Here is a 23,282-nt window from a genome sequence, read left to right as displayed (position 1 = left end):
ACACCCACCCCCCACCCCCACCCACACACACACCCACCCCCCACACACACACCCACCCACCCCCCACACCCACCCACACACACACCCACCCCCCACACACACACCCACCCACCCCCCACACCCACCCACACACACACCCCCCCCCCCCCACACACACCCCCCCACCCCCCACACCCACCCACACACACACCCACCCCCCCCACACACACCCCCCCACCCCCCACACCCACCCACACACACACCCACCCCCCCCACACACACCCCCCCCCACACACACACCCCCCACACCCACCCCCCACACCCACCCACACACACACCCACCCCCCACACCCACCCACACACACACCCACCCCCCACACACACCCACACACACACCCACCCCCACACACACACACCCACCACACACGCCTACTTTGTGTATCTGGAACTGGTTGAGCGGGATGCTCCCGTTAGCAACCTTTTCTCCCAACTCCACCAGGTGATTCTGGATGTTCTCCACAATGACGTCCCGGTTCTGGTCTGACAAGATCTGACCAATCACATAGCTGAGGAAGAGGACGAGGGAGGTAAAAGTAGTGAGGGACTCATTGGTAGTCACCGCGGTGACTCAGGGTGAGCCGCCAGAGATGAGCTTGAGCCAGCAACCCTGCAGCTACAGTAAACTCACCCCCCCCCCCCAAGTCAGGAAACCCTCTTCCCTTCCATCCATAGTCCGTACACACCTGTCACTATATATCATGTTGCTTTTACATTGCACTACAGTTGTATAGTTATTATTGATTTGTGTATTTGTGTGGTGTTGTTACTGACCGTTTGCATTTCTCCTTTATGTTTTTAAATTATGACTACTGTTACTTTTCAACTTTAACTGCACTGTCGGGAGTAGGAAAACCAAGCATTTCATTGCCCTACTTGTTATTGCAAATGATAAATAAACCCTTTGAATCCAAAGGTCGAGACCCCCAGGGCGGCTACACCCCAAAGGTCGAGACCCCCAGGGCGGCTACGCCCCAAAGGTCGAGACCCCCAGGGCGGCTACGCCCCAAAGGTCAAGACCCCCAGGGCGGCTACAGTAAACACACTGCCTCCCTCTGCGCTACAGAGGTCGAGACCCCGGGGGAAAGAACCCAGAAGAGGGGGGGGGGGGGGCACCTACTTGCCACAGTCCTTGGCCAGGTCACACCAGTCCCTCCTCACGATGTCCAGGCCTTTGAGCTCCTGCTTGGTGCTGTAGCGGCCGTCCGCGTGCGGCTCCACCACCAGGGCGGCGTACTTCTTCTTCTTCAGCAGGAGCAGGGACTTGAACACCCCATCAATGTCAATCTCCAGGAGCTTGTAGAGCTTGTTCACCTCGGCCTTCACCTGGGGGCACACAGCGAGGCACCCCTCCCTTTAGTATTCCCGGGATCGGCTGCGTTCACCCCTCAATCTCCACCCCTCCCACCATCCACTCCTATCGATCCAATAATTTCCTCAGACTGCCTCCACCCCCGGGGGGGGGGGGGGGGGGGGGGGGCGACACAATCTGGCTAACTATAGACATTTGGATCGTGATGAAGTCTCTCCCTCTTTCCATCCCGGCACCCCTTATCACCTTGTTCCCCAGTTTGTAGACCTCCTCCAGGCTGGAGCTGTTCGTGTTGATCATGATGGAGTCTGTGTCACCGTAGATCACTTCCAGGTTCATCTACAAACGCACAGGAAGTCGCGGGTCAGGCGGTCAACTGAGAATTCTTGGAACTAATTAAATTAGCTGTAGGTAATATTTGTATTTTATTATTCATGTGGCATTGTAATGAAGGAAATCTTCTAAATATGAATTTGCTGTACATTGTTACACAGTCTCTCGAATCGTCAACTCGACCTGGGACCAAAAGGGCCTATGTTCAAGTGTAAATGGCAGTTTTCCACAACGCTTCAACGCTTGCCATATCACATACAGCTAATTTGTCGGTGACAATGATTGGCTGGGTCACTGATCAATCGATATCACTCACTTTCTGGACCATGTCTTTAGTGTGCATCAGGATCTGAGGAATAAAACAAGACAAAACATAATGAACACACAGGAACTCATACAGCATAATGAATTGTCAAGTCCTCAGACTCAGACAGACACACACACACACACACAAGCTCTCTGTCACACCCACACCTGTACAACAAAAGGAAACCAATTAGAAAATCTATTAATCAATGCTTCCTGTTGGGCCTGTGTGTAAAGCCTCCGTGATTCGCTATTAAATTGAGGATAATTGGCTAATAGGGTTATTAGTCTCACTGCAACAGGCCTTCATAGCCACACACACAGACATTACACACACACACACACACACACACACTTAATGACTCCTAATGGCCTCTATCACCAGCAGAGTGACTGACAGACCAGGGAAGGAGAGGAGGAACAAAAGAAGGGAGAGTACGAATGAAGTGGCGTGTTCAAATGGGGAACCAGCAGAGGAATATAAATGTTTTGTAATATATATATATATATATATATAATTTATTTTTTCAATGTATGAAATACAGCCCGTTCCACAGTCTGAGGAAGACGGACAAGCGAGAGACAGAGGGATAGACTGGACAGGAGAGAGGATGAGGGATAGACTGGACAGGAGAGAGGATGAGGGATCCTAGCAGGTGAGGGTCAGCACGGTGCAAAAACCAGGGCCGCTAATCTGGAGGGGCAGAGTGACATGTCACTGGCAATCTGTCCACACACACACACTCAAGTTAGTACAGCTACCCTCATGGGGACCAGAAAAAAGAAATTGCATGCTCCCTTGCCCTAATCTTAACCCTAAACCTAACCCTAAACCTAACCCTAAACCTAACCCTAAACCTAACCCTAAACCTAACCCTAAACCTAACCCTAAACCTAACCCTAACCCTAACCTCAATAAAGTAACATTTATGCCTGAACTTTACCTAGATGTAATGCCTAAACTTAACCCTAAACTTAACCAACAACGCCTGGACCTTAAAGAAACCCCAATTCTAACTATAAAATAAATAGCACGTTTGACCCTAAACCTAAACCCTTAGCCGGAAATTGACTTTCGTCTCACGGGGACCGGCAAAAGGTCCCAATGAGTCAAATGTTTTCTGGTTTTACTACACACATGGGGACATTTGGTCCCCATGAGTTTAGTAAGACCTAAAACACACACACACCCCCCCCCCCTCGCAGGGACAAGGACAGCTATTTGAGAGTGACGGGGAGGGGGACATTACAAGGGGCTTTCCCCTCCCTGAAACTGGAGTGGGGCTTAGGCTTTATGGGCAGCTACATACGGCCGATACGTGTGGAGAAGACGTGTGGAGAAGACGTGTGAGTAATTACAGGACAGCCTCGTCCGTTTCACACCACCGCCAAGGTCACCCCGCGCTGCGCGCCGACGCGTCCAAGAATGCGATGTTGTGAATGAGCAAAGCGCACAAAAATGTATAAACAGGGAAGGCGGACAGACAAACGGAGGGCCAGGAGAGAGAGAGAGAGGGGGGGGGGGGGGGGCGGCGGAGATTAAAGGAAAGATGTGAGGCGGGCGGGTGGGGTGAGACACCGTTGATGTAATTAATGTGTTGTGGTCATATTTAGCCGGTTTTCCATCTGCTGTCAGTGACCACAGGATGGACAGCTCAAGGAGTCACTCCCACAGGGCTACTCATTTGACCATGAATCTAGAATGTGTGTACGGTGTCCAAAATTACGACGGCACTATTAAGCGCCGCACATACCACACATAGAGCGCACACAAACAAGCATGACTCGGGTTGCAAATAAATAAGGCCCCAGTGAATGTCTTCCGCCCACAAAATGATGTGGAATTCCCGCGGGCCAGTTACCGAAGACAAAAAGCATAATTTAAGTTAAAACCAGGCAGGTGGGGTCTGTAATACTGTGTGGGTTACCAGACTCAAGTCCCTTCGCACGTTTGCCAAGTTCCGTCACTGCGAGTCAAACAGATCAAGATATGAAGTGTCACGCGCTCGTAGTGCCACCATCTGTTCGATATGAATTTCCTTGCACACACACAGTGTCTCAACAGTTAATCGTTTATAAATGGATTGAAATTCCATCAGAGGGTCACAGGTTCTCGTTCCCTCGGGAAAAGAATGAATGCTACAAATTCGTAGAGAATACCCCTGACTTTAGGTCAAAGCGTTGGGTGGCGTGAATCGGTGAACTTGTGTAAATGCTGGAACTCGACAGGAAGACACATCATTCAGCCGAGGTTCATAAAAACGCCTTCGATGTCTGGGGCATGTACGCACAGAGACCGCCTTACCCGGTCCCAGCCCCCCCCCCCCGCTCGCTCGCTCCCTCCCTCCCTCCCTCGTCCTCTCTTATCTCTCCTGTCAGTAGAGTATAATTAGTCTGGTCAGTAAATTAGCGGTTGGCTGACGAGTCCTCCCGCGGGCCTAGAGGCCTCGAGGCGCGGGATAGCGGGGGAATTGTCAGGGAATGGAGACCTCTGGGTAACAAGGTTTTGTCACTGAACGGGAGTCAGAGTTCAAACTGTCACAGGGGGTGAGACAGAAACATCCAGAGGAAGGGCTGGACGGATCGTGCAAAGGCCCTAAACCAAGAAGGAGACGTGGATAAAGAAGAGATGGAGACGTGTGAGAGGGGCGAAAGAAGTGTGAAAAACAAAGAGTTGCAAAGGGAGCAAAGGAAGGAAGGAAGGAAGGAGAGATGAAAGCAGAAAACATCTAGAAGACAGGAAAGGTAGTGACGGATGGAGACCGCCTGTGGCCTTATCGATTGGCAGCCAAAGGCACAAGCAGCCAAAACAGTCACGTCCCCTAATAAATCACCCCACCCCCCACACCCACCTGCTCACTCAAAGGGCATCCTCCAAAACGTCCCTCTCTAGATCAGAGGAGGCATGTTAAACCCTCACCACAGCACAGGCCCCAGGAACAGACAGACGCTCGGGTGAAGATCGTTTCGAAAAGCCTTTCGGGGATGACGATACGCCGCCCAGAATAGCCCTCTAAGAACCCCCCCCCCCCCCCCGTCGGGGACCAGAGACACCCATCATAGTGGATACGTTGGCAGTGTTGTCATTAATATACCGTCAATCTACTGTAAATAGGTGGCAAATCTGGGTTTTATTTAAAATATGCACCCCTGGACGGAGAATATTTCACAGGGTTCACGGCAGTATAGTCAAGATATTCAATATGAGGCCGACGAGGAGACAACTAGTTGATCTCACAGTAACCAATATCTCCCAGGGCGACTATTTGTTAAGATCAATCGTATTAGCAGCACTGCCCACTATTCAGGAAGACGGGGAGCATTGAACCAGGCTGGTGACACCCCCTGAGGGGAACCAGATGGGGGTGAGTAACGTACGCTGTGCTGAGAAACACCATGTCTGGACGTTCAGAAATGTCTTTAGTGATTGGAACAACCCAACTACGAGTACTGACAAACCTAATCACACACAGACCGAGGCAGACAGAGCGAGACAAACAGAGACAAGGCAGACAGACAGACAGACAGAGACAAGGCAGACAGACAGACAAACAGAGACAGACAGACAAACAGAGACAGGCAGACAAACAGAGACAGGCAGACAAACAGAGACATGCAGACAGACAGACAGGCAGACAGACAGACAGGCAGGCAGACAGACAGACAGACAAACAGAGACAAGGCAGACAGACAGAGACAAACAGAGACAAGGCAGACAGACAGAGACAAACAGAGACAAGGCAGACAGACAGACAAACAGAGACAAGGCAGACAGACAGAGACAAACAGAGACAAGGCAGACAGACAGAGACAAACAGAGACAAGGCAGACAGACAGAGACAAACAGAGACAAGGCAGACAGACAGAGACAAACAGAGACAAGGCAGACAGACAGAGACAAACAGAGACAAGGCAGACAGACAGAGACAAACAGAGACAAGGCAGACAGACAGAGACAAACAGAGAAAAGGCAGACAGACAGAGACAAACAGAGAAAAGGCAGACAGACAGAGACAAACAGAGAAAAGGCAGACAGACAGAGACAAACAGAGAAAAGGCAGACAGACAGAGACAAACAGAGAAAAGGCAGACAGACAGAGACAAACAGAGACAAGGCAGACAGACAGACAAACAGAGACAAGGCAGACAGACAGACAAACAGAGACAAGGCAGACAGACAGACAAACAGAGACAAGGCAGACAGACAGACAAACAGAGACAAGGCAGACAGACAGACAAACAGAGACAAGGCAGACAGACAGACAAACAGAGACAAGGCAGACAGACAGACAAACAGAGACAAGGCAGACAGACAGACAAACAGAGACAAGGCAGACAGACAGACAAACAGAGACAAGGCAGACAGACAGAGACAGGCAGACAGACAGACAAACAGAGACAGGCAGACAGACAGACAAACAGAGACAGGTAGACAACAGAATTGCATAAAAAAGTGAAGACTGAAAATATTGAAATATTAAAATTTTTAGAAGCAATGTAGAAAGTATTGTCCATGTGGAAACTAGGAGAATTGTATCGACAACTATTTGGTTTGAAACCAAAAGGATTTAGGCACATTTCTCAAATGATAAGACTCCACTAATACATAAGATAAACCTACATTTTCCTAAATCCTTAACATGTCCAACATTTAGCAGAATCTTACTCTAATGAAATATTTTGTAACACAAGATATCCTAATAATTAATGTGTCCCAGATACAGTCAGTATGGTCGAGAGAATGCCAAGTGTGTGCAAAGCTGTCATCAAGGCAAAGGGCATCTACTTTAAAGAATCCACAATATGAAATAAATGTTGAACTGTTTTACACTTTTTTTTGGTGGCTACATGATTCCATTAGTTATTTCATAGTTGTGATTTATTCATTGTTATTCTACAATCTGGAAAACAGTAAAAATAAAGAAATACGAGAAGATTCAAACTGTCGACTGGTGCTGTATATATCATAGCATGTATATGTTACGTCGAACCTGTGACCGGTTATGTCCTAGCACTAGTAGGTTTCACTTCCTTTTAGGGGCCAGCTAACAGAAGCTGTAAAAACTAAATGTCTAGATTAAAAAGTGATTTAGATGGCACAATGCTTCTTTACACAATGCTTCTTTACACAATGCATTTAGTTTTTTCAAACTGAACCGAAATGGGGTGACCTGTGTAGAATTTCAGCAGCAAGGAAATGAAAGAGGGAATTAGTTACAGCCATGTTTGCCAATGGTCACGCACTGATATGTCTTCTGTTGATCAATAGAAATTCCTCATTTATGGCTGCGCTTTTGCGTACACCAGAATCAATTTGTTGTTGTTACGAAACCATCATTCCATTATAAGTGCAGACATACTATGGACATATTCTTATATTACAAAGATATTTCTTATGAAAAACGTATACAGCCCTTTTAACAATTGTACCGTGTGTGAGGACTTTCCCAAAATGTCTGTAAATTGTCCAAAACTGAAACCCCAAACGCTTAAGCACCTCAGGACAACTGTGAACAAGCGTCCCCCAGCGCCGCCCATGACAAGTGTCCCCCGCGACAAGTGTCCCCCAGCTTCCCCCGCGACAAGTGTCCCCCAGCGTCCCCCACAACAAGTGTCCCCCCACCATTCCACAACCTTACAGACTACTGTTGTTTACATCATTAGCAGACACACCACGAGGCGACTGATCCCCTCCACTGGGTTAGTTCCTCCACTCCACTCCATACCATCCCAAATAACCCCTGAACCTCTCTGCGACTGGATAACACGTGCACTCATGTTTGTATGAACAGTGCGTGTCCTCCACTCTGGCTTCCACACAAAGGAACCAAAAATAACATTGGGGGACATCAATCTCTGCCGGACCCCGAGCCGTGTAACCCTAAACGATTCCCCTTAATACTCCCGACCCCTCTGTCCCCATCTCCGCTAACAACACCACATACCGGGTGGGGGGGGGGGGGGGGTTTCAGGGCACAACAAATGTTTCCCCACAAAAGGCCAGAGTTCAGACGACCGAGTGGCCTCTCCGCTCACACACACCATCACACCTCTCTTCACAGGGGGCTTAACGAGAACCAAGGGACATCCACCCTTCAACCTGCTAAATCAGAACAGCCAGTGCCAAGGGGGCCGTCAAACACACTTAAGCCCGGGCATCTTAACCCCTGGCTGGGCTGAGAACCGACCGAGGACCCCCGGTCGGACCCGCTACTCCCAAAAGAGTTGGGTCCCGGCTTAGACAGGATCCCACAGAGACACACGCGATGCAGGGACCACAGAAACTGAGCCGTGCGAAGCACATTTTGAAGCAAGGCATCCTGGGTCAGCGTTGTTGTCGGGTAATGCTTATTAATAAACATCGGGCAGCCCTGAATCAGATTATAAAAAGCACAAACAGGATGATAGAATTGACAAGGGGGGGTGGGGTTGGTCACACAGGACAGCTATGGGGTTTCAGACAAGTATAAATACACTAGAAAACACTACAGACACCCAGCTGCCCTTTTTGGCTCCCAATCACTGGAAACTAACAGAGCTAATGGAGCGAACACGCTCCACCCCCCCGACAGACTGGGGGGGGGGGGGGCGCTCATCTTTCCCATCGACATTTCCATAACACTGCTGGTTATCGTACTTTTAAAAAGTGTTAAGTGAGGTACGCAAATGTCCGCAGCGAACCGGTCATACGGACCGTTTTATATACATGTACAACCCTCTGGCATATAATTATTATAATTATCCTCTTTGCTAACTAGTCTGAAAAACAATAAGAGGAATACTGAAAGACAGAGAATCCGCTCACTGGACAAACATGAGGTTAGAAGTCCTCTGAAATGCATGGGAATCTCAAACTTTTCCATTACCCACTAGAAAAGTCACACTTTATTTTTAAAGCCAAACGCAGTGGGGTGGGGGCAGGGAATCGTGGGCTTTCGGCCAACTTATTCAGATTAGACTTAAGTTAAGGGCTTCTTCAACGGGAGTATTCCTGAGGTGATACCACTGAATTAGAGATCAGGTGTTGGGAGGTCAGGGCGATCAGGAACACAACACAGCGTGTGGTGAAAACTGTAAAAACACCAATGAGCTGTGGATATTCTCAGGGCTCATTTAGAGAGCACAGGTGTTCTGGAAGAGCAAGGGTGGTTGTCTGGTTCATCAGTGCGGGATTTGAAAAAACGGGTCAAGAAATGACAAATACCGCTGGTCAAGATAAAATGCACCAAGAGGTTGGGAATATTGGGAATATCAAACACGGCAAGTCCGACACACGGCAAGTCCGACACACGGCAAGTCCGACACACGGCAAGTCCGACACACGGCAAGTCCGACACACGGCAAGTCCCTCAGAGTGCCCGTGATTCACCTGCACCTTGAAGTTCCTGACGTAGGAGCAGGCCTTGATTTGACCTTGAGGTCAGCAAATTTAAACCTGTGGCTTTTCATTCCAAACGTGTAATATACTCCTCATCACATGCTGCTACAATATGAAACCAGTATGAAACCAGACAGCGACAGAGAGCGCCAACCGGTGGACGAAACTAAGCCAGACCTCAACTAAAATTAGACAATTTATTGGGGTGTGTGTGTGTGTGTGTGTGTGTGTACCCCTACAGGTAAAAGAAGCCAGGCAATTGCAACATCCCACGGTTTAATTGGCACAGTTGCCCTCCCATGAATTTACTGCATTAATATTACGTAATTCTACACATCTTAAGCACCAGTTGCACATTTACAAACATAAGCACCTCAATCTCAGAACCCAAGCGAGGGAGAGAGTAAAGTGGAGAGAAGAGAGACTGGTCTTAGAGCGCCCCCTTCTGGCATTCAGTCCAGACTCCTAGTCAGAAAATATGACAATAAGTTACACTGAGACCGTTCGACTTTGTGTGTGTGTGTGTGTGTGTGTGTATTCAAAACCCACCTCTCTGCCCTTGTGTGTGACGAGCGCGGCCAGTGGCTTGGCGTAGAAGCGGCTGAAGCTGAACCCCAGACAGCCGTACATACTGTTAGCGGTTAGCTTAAGAGCCTTCTGACGGATGTCATACTGCAGAGGAGGCGGACAGACATTTGGAAAAATCAAAGGCTGTGAAGTGGAATCATCGGCCGGCTTCAGCCGATCAAACAACCACGGTTCACGGAGACAAAAGTCAGCCGTGCGGTCAGTAATCGGTCAGGGGGCCTCGGTACCTGGAGGTAGAGGTCAGGGTTGAGGTCTTGTGCTTTCATCAGCTGTTTCACTTGTTTACGTCGTTCCACCAACTTCCGGATCTCTTTAGGCAGGATGCCCATCTCCAGGTCCACATCCGGAACCTCCGGAATCTCATCGGGGTCGTCGTCCTGTTTCCATGGAAACAGGAAACGCATGTGATATGGTACAGCACGCGCACGCACGCACGCACACACACACACCCCCAGCCTCTGCACGTCACACACACCTCAGTCTTCTTATGCGTGTTGTGGGCCTGTCTCTGTACAGTGGTGAAGCAGATGTTGAATTCTTGGATGATGGACGGATACAGACTGTTGAAGTCCAGTAGCAGCACAAACTTATCGTAGAAGCCTGCCAGGGGAGATCAGAAGTCACCCGGCACACCCGGTTATTTGATTCACCACAACGCCCAACATTAAACCTTCCAGAGTGATCGGTTTTACAACATCGTCTAACACACACACACACAACTTACCCACTTTGGGATCCAGTACCAATCCACCTGCATAAGCTGCCTTCTTCCTTCTGCTCTTCCCTTTACCCAAGTCTCCCTCTTCCTCACCATCCACCTGGGAGGGAGCGAGAGGAGTAACCAAGAAGAACATAGAATGGAGGACTGACAGAACCACACTTGGACCAGCTACTGCAAGGGGCTTTACACTGCCCTCCACCATGGTCCTACCCGGTCCTGTCGTCTTGGCTGATCGGCTCGCCTTTGTGAAGTTCTGTTCGTGCATTGTGCTTCCTTATGGTTCTGGGATTGTTTGCCTTGCCGGTTGGGCGGTGTTTTTTTTTGCTGTGTTTACTGTTTTATCTCTTCCTCTACTTGTGTCATGTTTCATTCGGCTGACTGTCCCTGTTTTTTGTATTTTCCCTTCGTGCCCCTTTATTACCGTGCCCCTTCCCTTAAGAGGATGTCTTCCTCTTGTCAGGCCGAGGTTGTAAATGTGTTTAACCCTTTAGACCGCAACTACAGAATGCTACTTAAGTTCACTAAGAATTGGCAAAAGAAAAAAAACGTCCTCCCGTTTCAAAACAGACACGGCACAAAAAACTACAACAACTTACAAATCACAAGTTGGCTTTTTTTTTTTGCACACACTCATCTATAATGTGACACCACATTCATGCATCTTGGACTAACACAATTATTTTTCTCATACCGTATAATCAATAAAAAAAAGAAGACGACTTTTTGAGTTTGTCCCGCCTGTATTGGGATGGCTTTCATTCCCTGAGCTGTTGGGAACAGACTGCACACACGCTGCTATACAGAATATGACAAGAGATATCAGGAATCAGCTCCACAACAACCCTATAGGCTAAGCTCAGTTGCTTCATCCACCACAAAGTGAAAACATACTGAACTTGGTTCATCTGTTGTGGATGAAGATGTTGTCATCGGCTCCAACAGACCCGATTGAAAACAGATGCATTTCCCCTTGAATGCCTATAAAAGCCAACTCTGCGACTCTCTAGTCAAGGCAGCGATCGTCACAGGCTTCCGTGTGATTGTTTACAAACGGAATAAATTAAACCCCTTGATATTGGAACCAGGGTTATTCGGTGGCAATTTCCACGTCAGGCTACACTCTCCAGCCTCGATTCACCTCTCGACCCCTCTAATCATCTCTAAATCCGCTTCACCCCTGTCTACTGCTGAGCGCTGACTCTCCACATCACTGACCCCTTCACTGACCTGCAGCAGCAGAGTTGCATGAGTTTCAGAAAGAGTGGGGAAATTATTAAATTAAGATACATGTGGTCTGGATCAGAAACCCTCTCTTCAAAAGACACCGACAAACACACAGACAGACAGACACACCCACACACAGACAGAGACACCGACACACCCACACACAGACAGACACCCACACACACACAGACAGACAGACAGAGACACCCACAGACACACAGACAGACAGACAGAGACACCCACACACACACAGACAGACAGACAGACAGACAGACAGAGAGACACCCACACACACACAGACAGACAGACAGACAGAGAGACACCCACACACACACACAGACAGACAGACAGACAGAGAGACACCCACACACACACAGACAGACAGACAGACAGAGAGACACCCACACACACACAGACAGACAGACAGAGAGACACCCACACACAGACAGACAGACAGACAGAGAGACACCCACACACACACAGACAGACAGACAGACAGAGAGACACCCACACACACACAGACAGACAGACAGACAGAGAGACACCCACACACACACACAGACAGACAGACAGACAGAGAGACACCCACACACACACAGACAGACAGACAGAGAGACACCCACACACACACAGACAGACAGACAGAGACACCCACACACACACACACAGACAGACACACCCACACACACACACACAGACAGACACACCCACACACACACAGACAGACACACCCACACACACACAGACAGACACACCCACACACACACAGACAGACACACCCACACACACACAGACAGACACACCCACACACACACAGACAGACACACCCACACACACACAGACAGACACACCCACACACACACAGACAGACACACCCACACACACACAGACACACCCACACACACACAGACAGACACACCCACACACACACAGAGACACAGACAACGTATGATATATTGCTTTTACATGTGTTACTATTAGGGGGGACATCATAGCATGCATTAGCTGCTCAAGTGGACATGGACAACAGGGCAGATTTAACACTATAATAGCTGTCTTTTTTCAAGTGGCCTGATATTATATAAAGTATATCACAGAGGGGGGTTCAGATATTATATAAAGTATATCACAGAGGGGGGGGTCAGATATTATATGAAGTATATCACAGAGGGGGGGTCAGATATTATATAAAGTATATCACAGAGAGGGGGTCAGATATTATATAAAGTATATCACAGAAGGGGGGGGTTCAGATATTATGTAAAGTATATCACAGAAGGGGGGGGTCAGATATTATATAAAGTATATCACAGAGGGGGGGGGTGTCAGATATTATATAAAGTATATCACAGAGGGGGGGGGGGGGTCAGATATTATATAAAGTATATCACAGAGGGGGGGGGGGGGTCAGATATTATATAAAGTATATCACAGAGGGGGGGGGGGGGGGGGGGTCAGATATTATATAAAGTATATCACGGGGGGGGGGGGGGGGTCAGATATTATATAAATTATATCAGGGGGGGTCAGATATTATATAAAGTATATCAGGGGGGGGGGTCAGATATTATATAAAGTATATCACAGAGGGGTGTCAGATATTATATAAAGTATATCACAGAGGGGGGGGGGCAGATATTATATAAAGTATATCACAGAGGGGGGGGGCAGATATTATATAAAGTATATCACAGAGGGGGGGGGGGGGGGGGGGGGTCAGATATTTTATAAAGTATATCACAGAGGGGTGTCAGATATTACAAGAGCTGAGTTGATACTGACAACTTGAAAGTGTCTCATTATGCGAGTGTATATGCGTGTGTGCGCGTACCTGTTCTTGCTGGGCCTTCTTGAAACTGGGTTTGTCAGGTACGATGTAGTTCTTGTCATGGAAGGCATGGAGCAGCAGATACTCATTCCTCTCAGAACGCCCCCCCATCAGAGTCCGGGACTGGGGAGGGGTTGTTGAGGAAGAACAGACAGGTTTTAAGACAAAGTCGTTTTGTGTAAATAGAAACTCACAAATATGAACTGAAAACTACAAGACCGAGGGGGGTCTTGGCGTTGGGGTTCTCCTGTTTGGGGTTCTCACGGTCAGGTTGTACTCTTACCAGGACATTCCCCGCTACGTTGGTGATCTGCAGGGCGAGAGGCAGCACGTTGAGCTCACACATTATCTGGAGGATCAGCTTGGCGTCCGTCCAGGTCAACTCCAGCAGGTACAACAGGTGAGGAGAATCACTGGGACACAGACAAGGCAGTTACATCTTAGAACTGGAATTAGGGACCAAGCATTCAAACATACTCATACACAAAGGTGCACACACACACACACACACACCTGTAGAGATTTTTTATGTGCTCCGCAGGTACCGTGGCTCTCTCGGTCTTCAGCACCTGAGAGGCCAGCTCAGTCAGGTGGTAGCTCTTGCAGCGAATCAGCTCCTTGGCCGAGATCTCCACGTCACACACCAGACGGCCACAGGTGGCGCTCTTCTCAGCAAACCCACTGCGACCCTAGGCAGCAAAGACCATTAAAGTGGCAATATGTATACAATTTATTGTGCTGCTAGCAACAGTGACCAGTAAAAAGTAAATGTTTTAAGTTAATGTTTCAAATGACATTTCTACAAAACCGACCCGTGTGACTGACATTCTCCATTTAAACTTTCTCGCCGGTCCATCTACCAGTTTGCACTGTCTTGTAATACTCATGTTATACACTCGTAGTACTATCCATCCCAACCTAAACCACCCTGGACTATCTAATCCTATACAAGTCTCATTTGGTAAAGGAAGACGAGGAGACATGTCGTGTTTTTGTTCAGAGGCAGGATTCTACACAGTGCCCCTTTTACCCCACACCAGCTGCAACAGGTCTTTCCCTAGAGCAAAGCCACGGCAAAAAAAAAAAAAATCACTGTCTTGAGAGGCTTGGAGGACCTAGGTTAGAGTCCCGGTTACTAACCCCTAGCTTGGGCATGGTTATTCTCCTGAGGCGTCCCATCTTGGACCAGTGGGGGACTTTGCAGACGGTGATCCTCTGAAGGAGCACTTCCAGGTCAAAGCCAAAGATGTCATGACCCTACAGGAGGAAGGAGAGGTCAGATGAGGCATGAACACAGGGAGACGCGCTGCGCGTCAACGACACCTCAGCGCCGCTCACATCCTGATCCTATGTAGCGCTTATCACATCCTTCGTGACGCATATCACATCCTTCGTGACGCATATCACATCCTTCGTGACGCATATCACATCCTTCGTGACGCATATCACATCCTTCGTGACGCATATCACATCCTTCGTGACGCATATCACATCCTTCGTGACGCATAGCAAATGATATTGGTGGGTAGCTTTGCGGCACCGTTTTACAACCCAGCGTTTTGCCGGCGCAGCATTCTTCCATTTTACTCACCACAATCACATCAGGGTCAATTTTGTGCATCTTGGCCAGGAAGAACCCCAGCAGTGTCCTCTCAGTGGCTGCAATCTCTACCTTCCCATTCTGACAGGGAAGGGTAGAGAAAGAGGGAAAGACAGAGAGACTAGCGGTTAATCCAAGGAAGGACAACAGGGATTTTTTTTTTTAAACAGGGCTGCTGAACCCCCCGAAGACGGACTGTTGTTCGACGTGGTTTCATTTGTACAGGAGGTCAGAGAAACCTGTGCGTTCACTCACCTTCTTCTTCACAGCCTCCTTGAAGTCATAAGGAAAGATACAGTCGTTGGGTTTACTGACCACTAAAGAGAGAATGAAACCAATCAATAAAGGCCCCAATTGCCTTCACATCCCTCAACACGCGCTCCTCACCCACATCCCTCAACACGCGCTCCTCACCCACATCCCTCAACACGCGCTCCTCACCCACATCCCTCAACACGCGCTCCTCACCCACATCCCTCAACACGCGCTCCTTACCCACATCACGCGCTCCTTACCCACATCACGCGCTCCTTACCCTCATCACGCGCTCCTTACCCTCATCACGCGCTCCTTACCCTCATCACGCGCTCCTTACCCTCATCCCTCATCACGCGCTCCTTCTGCAGCCCTTATTAGGAGCCATCCTTCACTCTTCTCCTTTCTTAGTTAGCCTCCCTCTTTCTTCAACTAAATGTCTGCTCAACCCTTACACACCCTCTTCCTCTCTCACACTAAAGGACCTCCTATCCGCAACACATCCTTCTCTTTCCAACTAAAGGACATCACATCCTCATCCACTCTTCAACTAAAGGACATCACATCCTCATCCACTCTTCAACTAAAGGACATCACATCCTCATCCACTCTTCAACTAAAGGACATCACATCCTCATCCACTCTTCAACTAAAGGACATCACATCCTCATCCACTCTTCAACTAAAGGACATCACATCCTCATCCACTCTTCAACTAAAGGACATCACATCCTCATCCACTCTTCAACTAAAGGACATCACATCCTCATCCACCCTTCAACTAAAGGTGCCTCCATTCTCAACATGGTCTCTCCTTTCAACGTCTCCTCCATGAAGGAGGTGACGCCCACTCACCACAGAAGTGTGTCTGGTAGGGGGGTCGAGGGGGGGCCTTGTCCAGGTGGAAACGGTGGTGGACCAAAGCAGCCAGGGACACAATCTGGAGACAAACAGGAAGCAGGAAACACACAGTGAAAGGGTCAGGTTCACTGCAGTTGTATTAATAAGAATTAATGTTCTCAAACATTTGGGGACGCCCAGCCATCGCGACTATTTCGTCATATCCTTTTGGAGCGGGAGTTCCCAGAAGGTTTCCCCAATTGACAGGTGACATGCTAGTCTCTTGCACTTGTCGTGGTGAAATCATGTGTCAGAGGAGGGGCGGACAGACCTCGTTGTGGTGCGTCTTGGTGTTCTGGACGGTCTTCAGGCTGATGGACATGACGGTGAGTGGCGGCGGGGGCAGGTCCTTCACCACGGTGACCAGGTCACTCCGCAACGCCACCGCTTCCACCTTACACCAACTCACAGGCTGGCCGGTCAGCTCTGGAGGGGGACAAGGGGGGTGGATAGAGGTCCGTGGGCATTTGGGTATACTCGAGTCAGACGGCGAAATGATGTTGGCAGCCTAGTTAGATGTAGGCAGACTAGACAGGGCTATGTTGTTATCACTTTAGGCTACATAAAATTGATCAGTTAAGTCGGATGACTCTCTTTGAAAATCTAATGGGCCCATATACGGTGTCCTTTCTAAAATCTTTGTTACTTTACCTTGATAATCTGGGAATAGGGCATCCACCCTATTGTTGTCAAGAGAAGTGAAGAGAGACAATAGGGAGGTTCAGGGTGTGTGTGTGTGTGTGTGTGTGTGTGTTCTTACGTGGGGTCTGGATGTCTAGCCAGCACGGTCCTTTGATTTTCCTGCTGAGAAGAAGATGTTCAAGGCTGGAGGTGTTGGTTCCAAAAATTTTGGAGAACGTCGCCCCCTTCAGGTCGGAGGGCAGAGATGGATACTCAGCCTGCACGAAAAGAATATGCGTATGAGGGGAAAAGGCACACTGTGTATGCGCGTGCGTGTGTGTGTAAAGAGAGTATGTGCACTTACAGAGTATCTGACTTCTAGGTATTCTGACTCTGTAGGGATATCAGCGATCTCAAAGGCGTAGCTCTTCTGCACTTTCTACAGATGGGAACAGTGAGTGCAGTCAGTTACTCAAATGTCAACAGTGAACACACACTAAAGTCATCATGAAATGAAACCAAAGGCTGCTCTGACAGATCCCAGACCCACCTCCACTGGCTGACATCATACAGGCCAACCCCTGGCCTCATCTCACAAATCAGTCAGTCTGGTCATCGGGTTAGTAACCCAGGCTAGGCCAATAAGAACTTGGAACCCAGGCTAGGCCAATAAGAACTGTCAATCTATTTGGTCGTAGGGACGAAAACACGCACAGACCTTGGACTTGAACTTCATGATCTTGAACTTCTCCGAGAGGTCGTTGAACTCCTGATAAACGTCCATCATCCCCACCGGAGTGTCTGACTCCTCGCCTGTCTTCGTGTTCACCTTCTGTCAGTCATAACACACAACCAATCAGGAGAGCAGTCGCAAGAAACACAACTTACTAAAGGAAATGAATCACATTACACACAACCAATCAGGGACAGAGTAAACAAGGCAACGTGGACGTTCTTAAGGAAGCTATGGAAGCCAGTCACGTTCACGTTTGAAAGGAGAGTCTCAAGAGCGTATATTGAAAATGGGGCACCTCTGGTCGATGACCACGTCTACAGAAAACTCACACGTTCGCGGGGAAGGAAATACATGGTCCTCTCGATGTTCTTCACCGACACACAGCAGCTTACGTGGTCCTGGGCAGACTCAATCCACACCTTACCGAACAGGTACACCACACCTGGGGAACACAGACACATAAACATCACAGTGGCCACCACAATCACATCACACAAGTCTGCGGGTTTAGTAAGGTCTCACCTGGTTGGCTGTACTGGTCCTCAAAGGCGTCCAGCCAATAGAAGCGGAACATGAGTTCTCCATCCGGCCCTTCAACCGTCGGGAGACTGCTGGAGTCGACCTGCACCTCCACATGGGTCTCGTCGCCCCCCTCCTCCTCCTGACCCCAAGACCCCCCAAGCCCCCCCCTCCTGAGGAAACACACAGAGGGGTTAAAATGGTTGTGTCGACCCATGGCTAAACATACAAACACAAAACCCAGGTCAACCACTCTGACAGAAAGCATGTGTGCCAACTCACATCAAGACTGGGTCCGGCGCTTCTTCTTTGGGTTCAACTTTAACAGAAGAGCTACTCTCTAGCTCCTCCTCCTTCACAAGCTCCTCGTCTTCTTGTTCAACACCCAAGTCCATCGGCTCATCGAAGTCCACTCCGTCAAACTGGAGAGGGTTTTCTAAAGCAAAAGAGGGGTAGAAAAAGCGATTGATTGAGAGATGGTTGAACAGCCACAGGGAAGGTGCCAGGTTTTCCCCCCAGAACACTCTAAAACAAGGCTTTATCTGGGCCAGGGGAAATCGGCCAGTCCATGTCTGTTTCCATACCCTCCTCCACAACATCTTCAGTCACCCTCTTCTTCTCCACCGGATCAGACGGTCTGGAGGTCAGGGGTCGGGAAGGCTCCAGAGGGGTCAGCACACCAGGAGGAGGCCGTTTAACCTTTGTCACCTGGGTAGAGGGTGACTCCTGAGATGAGGGAAAAGCAACATAACAGAAAAGGTACCAGTTATGTGTTTATTAGTACTGTTGAAATGGAAGACCAGGGCGGAGAGGGAAGGACTTGGGAGTGAGGAAGTCCACCTTTGGCGTTTGGGGTTTGATGGAGAACGGATTCATGGGAGTTCCAAGGACTTTCTTCTTCTTCAGAGTGATGACCGGAGGGGGGGTCATGGACAACGGCCTCTGGGAAAGGAGCAAGGACAGCGAAATATTTGTGAATTCTCCACTCTGAACCACCCGACAATGTCTGAATGGAGTAAATCAAACAACATGCCGCAACACGCGCAACACACAGTCAAATCATCCACCAAGTAAACCCAACAAACATGATTAGAGGGAAAGGAAAAGGACAAAACACGACAGTCCATTATGGCTGGAAGTTGTTGTACCACTAGCGGAGTAAGCCTCAGGTTTAAGTTAGCTAACACACTGTCTTTGTGTTCTGCAAGAAGTGTAGAGGACTGCAGACCCACCTCAGAGTGGAGGTCCTGAAGAATGTCCCCCAGCAGGTCATCTTTGGACAGGTCCACATCTTTCTGTTAGAGACATAAGACCATGAGGACCACAAAGATACACACAGTAAGCAAAAAAAGACTTGGGAAAACCAGATACACGAGGACTTAAAAAGACAAACACAAGAGACGAACACAGACAGAGGCCGACACATACCTCAGCAGGTTTCTTGACATTGCTGTTCATGAAGAGGCTCTTGATGCTGTTGGGTTTGGCCACTGCAGATTTCTTATTGTTCTTCTTCGAGTCGGATCCTATTGCACCTGCTTTACCTACACACACGCACGCACACTATAATTGATACACCGCGGTTTGCTCACCCACACACCCACCCACCCACTCACCCACTCACCCACACACCCACACACCCACCCACACACACACCCACACACACACCCACACACACACCCACACACACACCCACACACCCCCACCCACACACACACCCACACACACACCCACACACACACCCACACACACACCCACACACACACCCACACACACTCTCACCTTTGGTGCTTTTCTCCAAAACGTCATCCCCCAAATCCTCATCAAATATCTCCCTCCCGTCCTCAACATACCCGGTGCCATCTGGACAGACCAGAGGAAAGGAGGCATTAACGAGAGGAGCAACTCACCGCGTTAACGAGAGGAGCAACTCACCGCAACGTGGAGTGAGGTGCCTGGGGCGGGTGCGGAGGCATTTCGCATGGACTCACCGTCATCAATGATCCAGTCATCGTCCTGCCGCTCCCTCACCATACGGGAGTACTGCTCCTCGTCCACCTCCTCGTACACACGGGTCAGATCCTCAACCTGCACACAGTACCCACCGGTTAAACACAGTCAAAACAGCCCTCCTCTACAATACGCCATAAAACCATAAAACCTGCCGTCTTTTTCCCCCCACCTCAAGGCCGGCCAGGCGTTCCCATTTGCAATTTTAGGACAGGATGCATTCCAATGTTAGGTTCTGCTGTATGAATTGCTGTGAAAACCACCCAGCACATCAATGGTGCCCAGCTTCCTGCCATCGTAGACCTCCAGTGCAAGCCGTGTTCACATCCAGGCCACAAACTGCCCTCCTACCATCAGGCAGGCAGTACAGGGTCTCTTCATTCCCACACCAGCAGGATCAGGAACAGTTTCTTTTCGGCCGAACTGTGTGACCCATCACTAACCATACCCCCCTCCCCCCACACCTCCCAGAGACCTTGTTGCACCACTCCCTTTGTACTACTCTGACACTGCCTTACAAAGTCTGATCATTTAAGTGGACGTGGGAACCTCAATGCTGCTATCCCTGCATTTCAGTTACACATGCACCTTGCACATTCAATTTGCCTCTTTACACATTTAGTGCTGCCACTGCATTTTTACAGTTGCTACATACACGTCTACCTCAGGGACCTCATTGCTGCCATCTCTGCATCCCGGTTGCGCATGCTACTTCACTCCTTCAAATTGCCCCGACTGCACATCTAGAATGCCATTTAGGATTGCCAACCGTACCCACACAACTATTACCCCACTTGTAACATACACTTTACTTAATACTTGTAAATGTTTCTGCCCTCCTCTATTTGCCATAATTGCACATCTAAACATTCCACTTGTAATATACATATGCTTTATACTTGTAAATGTTCTGCCCTCTTCCATTTGCACTCCTGGTTGGATGCTGCATTTCGTGGTACTGTACTTGTACTGTTCAATAACAATAAAGCTTAATATAATCTTACCTCATATTTGACTTTCTCCCCCCTCTTAGCTTTCTTCAGCTGTTCCAGAGCGGACTTTCTCCCGGTCTTCTCCTTTTTCTCCCTCCGAGAACGACCCACTGCGAGGCCACAGTCATCCCCTGGAGAGAGATGGGCGGTAAATGGACAGGAAAATATTAAGAGATCCAGCTGTTCTTCGATTTTGTACTGTACTTACAAAACGTTTAAAAATGTAATCATCACACAGTCTAATCGCTAACTAACTGTGTGGGTAATTATCAGTCGGTGTAATGTAATGGTACGTTTGCACTGATGTAACTAACGTTGAGACACTCTGAGCAACAGACTAGTTGCTTGCTTTGTTGTTGTCAGCGCGAGCTAGTTAGCTAGCTAACGGTAACCTTGCTGACAGCTAGTAAGTGTACGCATGTTTACACTTGTATGGCTTGCTAACTTGCTTGTTTGGATGAACTTTCCGTTCATACTCACCGCCGTCCGGGTTGTCCACATCTTTCTCTGGGTTAGAAACCGGAGCCATTGATTTTTTTAATCCTGAATTTTTTTGATAACCTTCAGCTCGCTCTCAGTACATAAAAACACAACCGAAGATTCCGCGCCAAATCAGCTTCCCGGGGAAAGTCATATGCAGGAAATGACTCAAAAAGACAACAGCCAATCGTTTTGAAGCATGTCGTTTGTTAGGGCAATGATGTCTACTGTCCGCATGATGGCAATGTTGTTTTAAAGCCGACAGCCAGCTGTACAGTACAACAGAAAGCCTCTAAAATATCGGTGTAATTTGCAATGTCTTAATCACTTTTAGTCTTGTAAGGAATGTTGGTGATGGATATTTTGATTATTCCTTGCTTCATCAACAACATTTATAACAAGGGTTATTTCACTTGTAGAGTTTACTGCCATTATGAACATTAGTTAACATTGCCAAAGCAAGTGAGCAAAATTAGAAAGAAGGCGCCAGGAATTCTAAGACACACATAGCATCGTCCAAACTTTGTCCGTTACCCTTTCGCGAGCAGAGGACTATCTATTGCGCTGAAGCTTGTTTCCATGGTGACCCTGGCCGGACTCTGGGCGCGCACAAAAGATTCTCCTGTCCCAGATTGAAGGATGAAAGCGCATTTGGGCTTGGGGGACACGCTGACGCGTTTTGGCTCAGTGACACTACAGTGTTGCCACAAAAGATCCATTGTTGTAGGCTACGGACGTGTTAGCAGATACCCAGAGTATCGGGAGTAACGGGATGATCTTTTGAAATTATGAGATTGGTTAATGCAAGAAGTATCCACGGAGTAGAAAGCCTGGTGGAACGTTGATCAATCGATATGATATCCCACGTTACAAATTCAGGGTATAAATTAAGCATAGACCAAACAATTATAAACACGCATTTTTCTCAGAAAGACTAGAAGAGAAGCAGTCAATCTCCTCAACCCTCAACCATGAAAGACTTGTAATGTGTTGTGTTGATATTACTGAAGGCAGTGGAAGACACGAGGAGCTGTATTTAGCCAGTTGCAATTTTCCTTGGTCTTTCTTTGCTACTCAAAAGCAAATTACATGTCTAATAAAATAATAACCTACCTCTCCAGATTTTTATAACTGTTTATCGTGACTTGAACATAATAATAGGCAATCCGCTTTTACTCCTCTGAGAGCTTTTCCTTTTGCTTCTTTTTCAGGTCACTCGTTAACGGTTATGCACAACCAGTAGAGGTTTTGTTTTTAGAAGATGCCCGAGTTTCAGTGCGCATTTGTCACACTTGGCATTCTTCAGTATGCCAACGGCCTTATATTTGTTTGAGTTTATGAACTTTAGGGGAAACAAATGGTCAGAAAGCCGATGTTACTAGTTTTTGTTTGGTCTTGCGTAAATGCCCTCTTCACGAGTTTGGCTATTTAGTACGTGCACAT

The 23,282-nt window shown here is 48.4% G+C and overlaps 1 protein-coding gene across 1 annotated transcript in view; it reads right to left on the bottom strand.

The window, feature by feature from the left end:
• pola1 (polymerase (DNA directed), alpha 1) overlaps positions 1–22,722 on the bottom strand; it is a 44,499-nt gene extending 21,777 nt beyond the window's left edge. The window contains exons 1-30 of the mRNA XM_034289419.1: positions 21,840–22,722; positions 21,372–21,490; positions 20,349–20,445; positions 20,140–20,220; positions 19,786–19,901; positions 19,590–19,652; positions 19,198–19,299; positions 18,942–19,083; positions 18,640–18,793; positions 18,361–18,530; positions 18,168–18,280; positions 17,821–17,934; positions 17,467–17,541; positions 17,242–17,380; positions 16,753–16,907; positions 16,437–16,521; positions 15,582–15,643; positions 15,318–15,407; positions 14,867–14,983; positions 14,240–14,415; positions 14,010–14,139; positions 13,730–13,849; positions 10,678–10,771; positions 10,429–10,553; positions 10,181–10,330; positions 9,915–10,037; positions 1,998–2,030; positions 1,595–1,687; positions 1,157–1,362; positions 413–545 (exon numbers count right to left, since the gene is read on the bottom strand). Of these exons, the coding sequence (XP_034145310.1) occupies positions 413–545; positions 1,157–1,362; positions 1,595–1,687; positions 1,998–2,030; positions 9,915–10,037; positions 10,181–10,330; positions 10,429–10,553; positions 10,678–10,771; positions 13,730–13,849; positions 14,010–14,139; positions 14,240–14,415; positions 14,867–14,983; positions 15,318–15,407; positions 15,582–15,643; positions 16,437–16,521; positions 16,753–16,907; positions 17,242–17,380; positions 17,467–17,541; positions 17,821–17,934; positions 18,168–18,280; positions 18,361–18,530; positions 18,640–18,793; positions 18,942–19,083; positions 19,198–19,299; positions 19,590–19,652; positions 19,786–19,901; positions 20,140–20,220; positions 20,349–20,445; positions 21,372–21,490; positions 21,840–21,888 (3,426 nt within the window). The 5' untranslated portion in view covers positions 21,889–22,722. The remainder of the gene's footprint in view (positions 1–412; positions 546–1,156; positions 1,363–1,594; positions 1,688–1,997; positions 2,031–9,914; positions 10,038–10,180; positions 10,331–10,428; positions 10,554–10,677; positions 10,772–13,729; positions 13,850–14,009; positions 14,140–14,239; positions 14,416–14,866; positions 14,984–15,317; positions 15,408–15,581; positions 15,644–16,436; positions 16,522–16,752; positions 16,908–17,241; positions 17,381–17,466; positions 17,542–17,820; positions 17,935–18,167; positions 18,281–18,360; positions 18,531–18,639; positions 18,794–18,941; positions 19,084–19,197; positions 19,300–19,589; positions 19,653–19,785; positions 19,902–20,139; positions 20,221–20,348; positions 20,446–21,371; positions 21,491–21,839) is intronic.
• Between the last annotated feature and the right edge of the window lie 560 nt (positions 22,723–23,282).

Source organism: Esox lucius, chromosome 21 (assembly GCF_011004845.1).
Source record: "Esox lucius isolate fEsoLuc1 chromosome 21, fEsoLuc1.pri, whole genome shotgun sequence".
Lineage (NCBI taxonomy): Eukaryota > Metazoa > Chordata > Actinopteri > Esociformes > Esocidae > Esox > Esox lucius.
The sequence above is the reverse complement of the archived record's forward strand: the minus strand, read 5'-3'. Positions and strand labels throughout refer to the sequence as shown.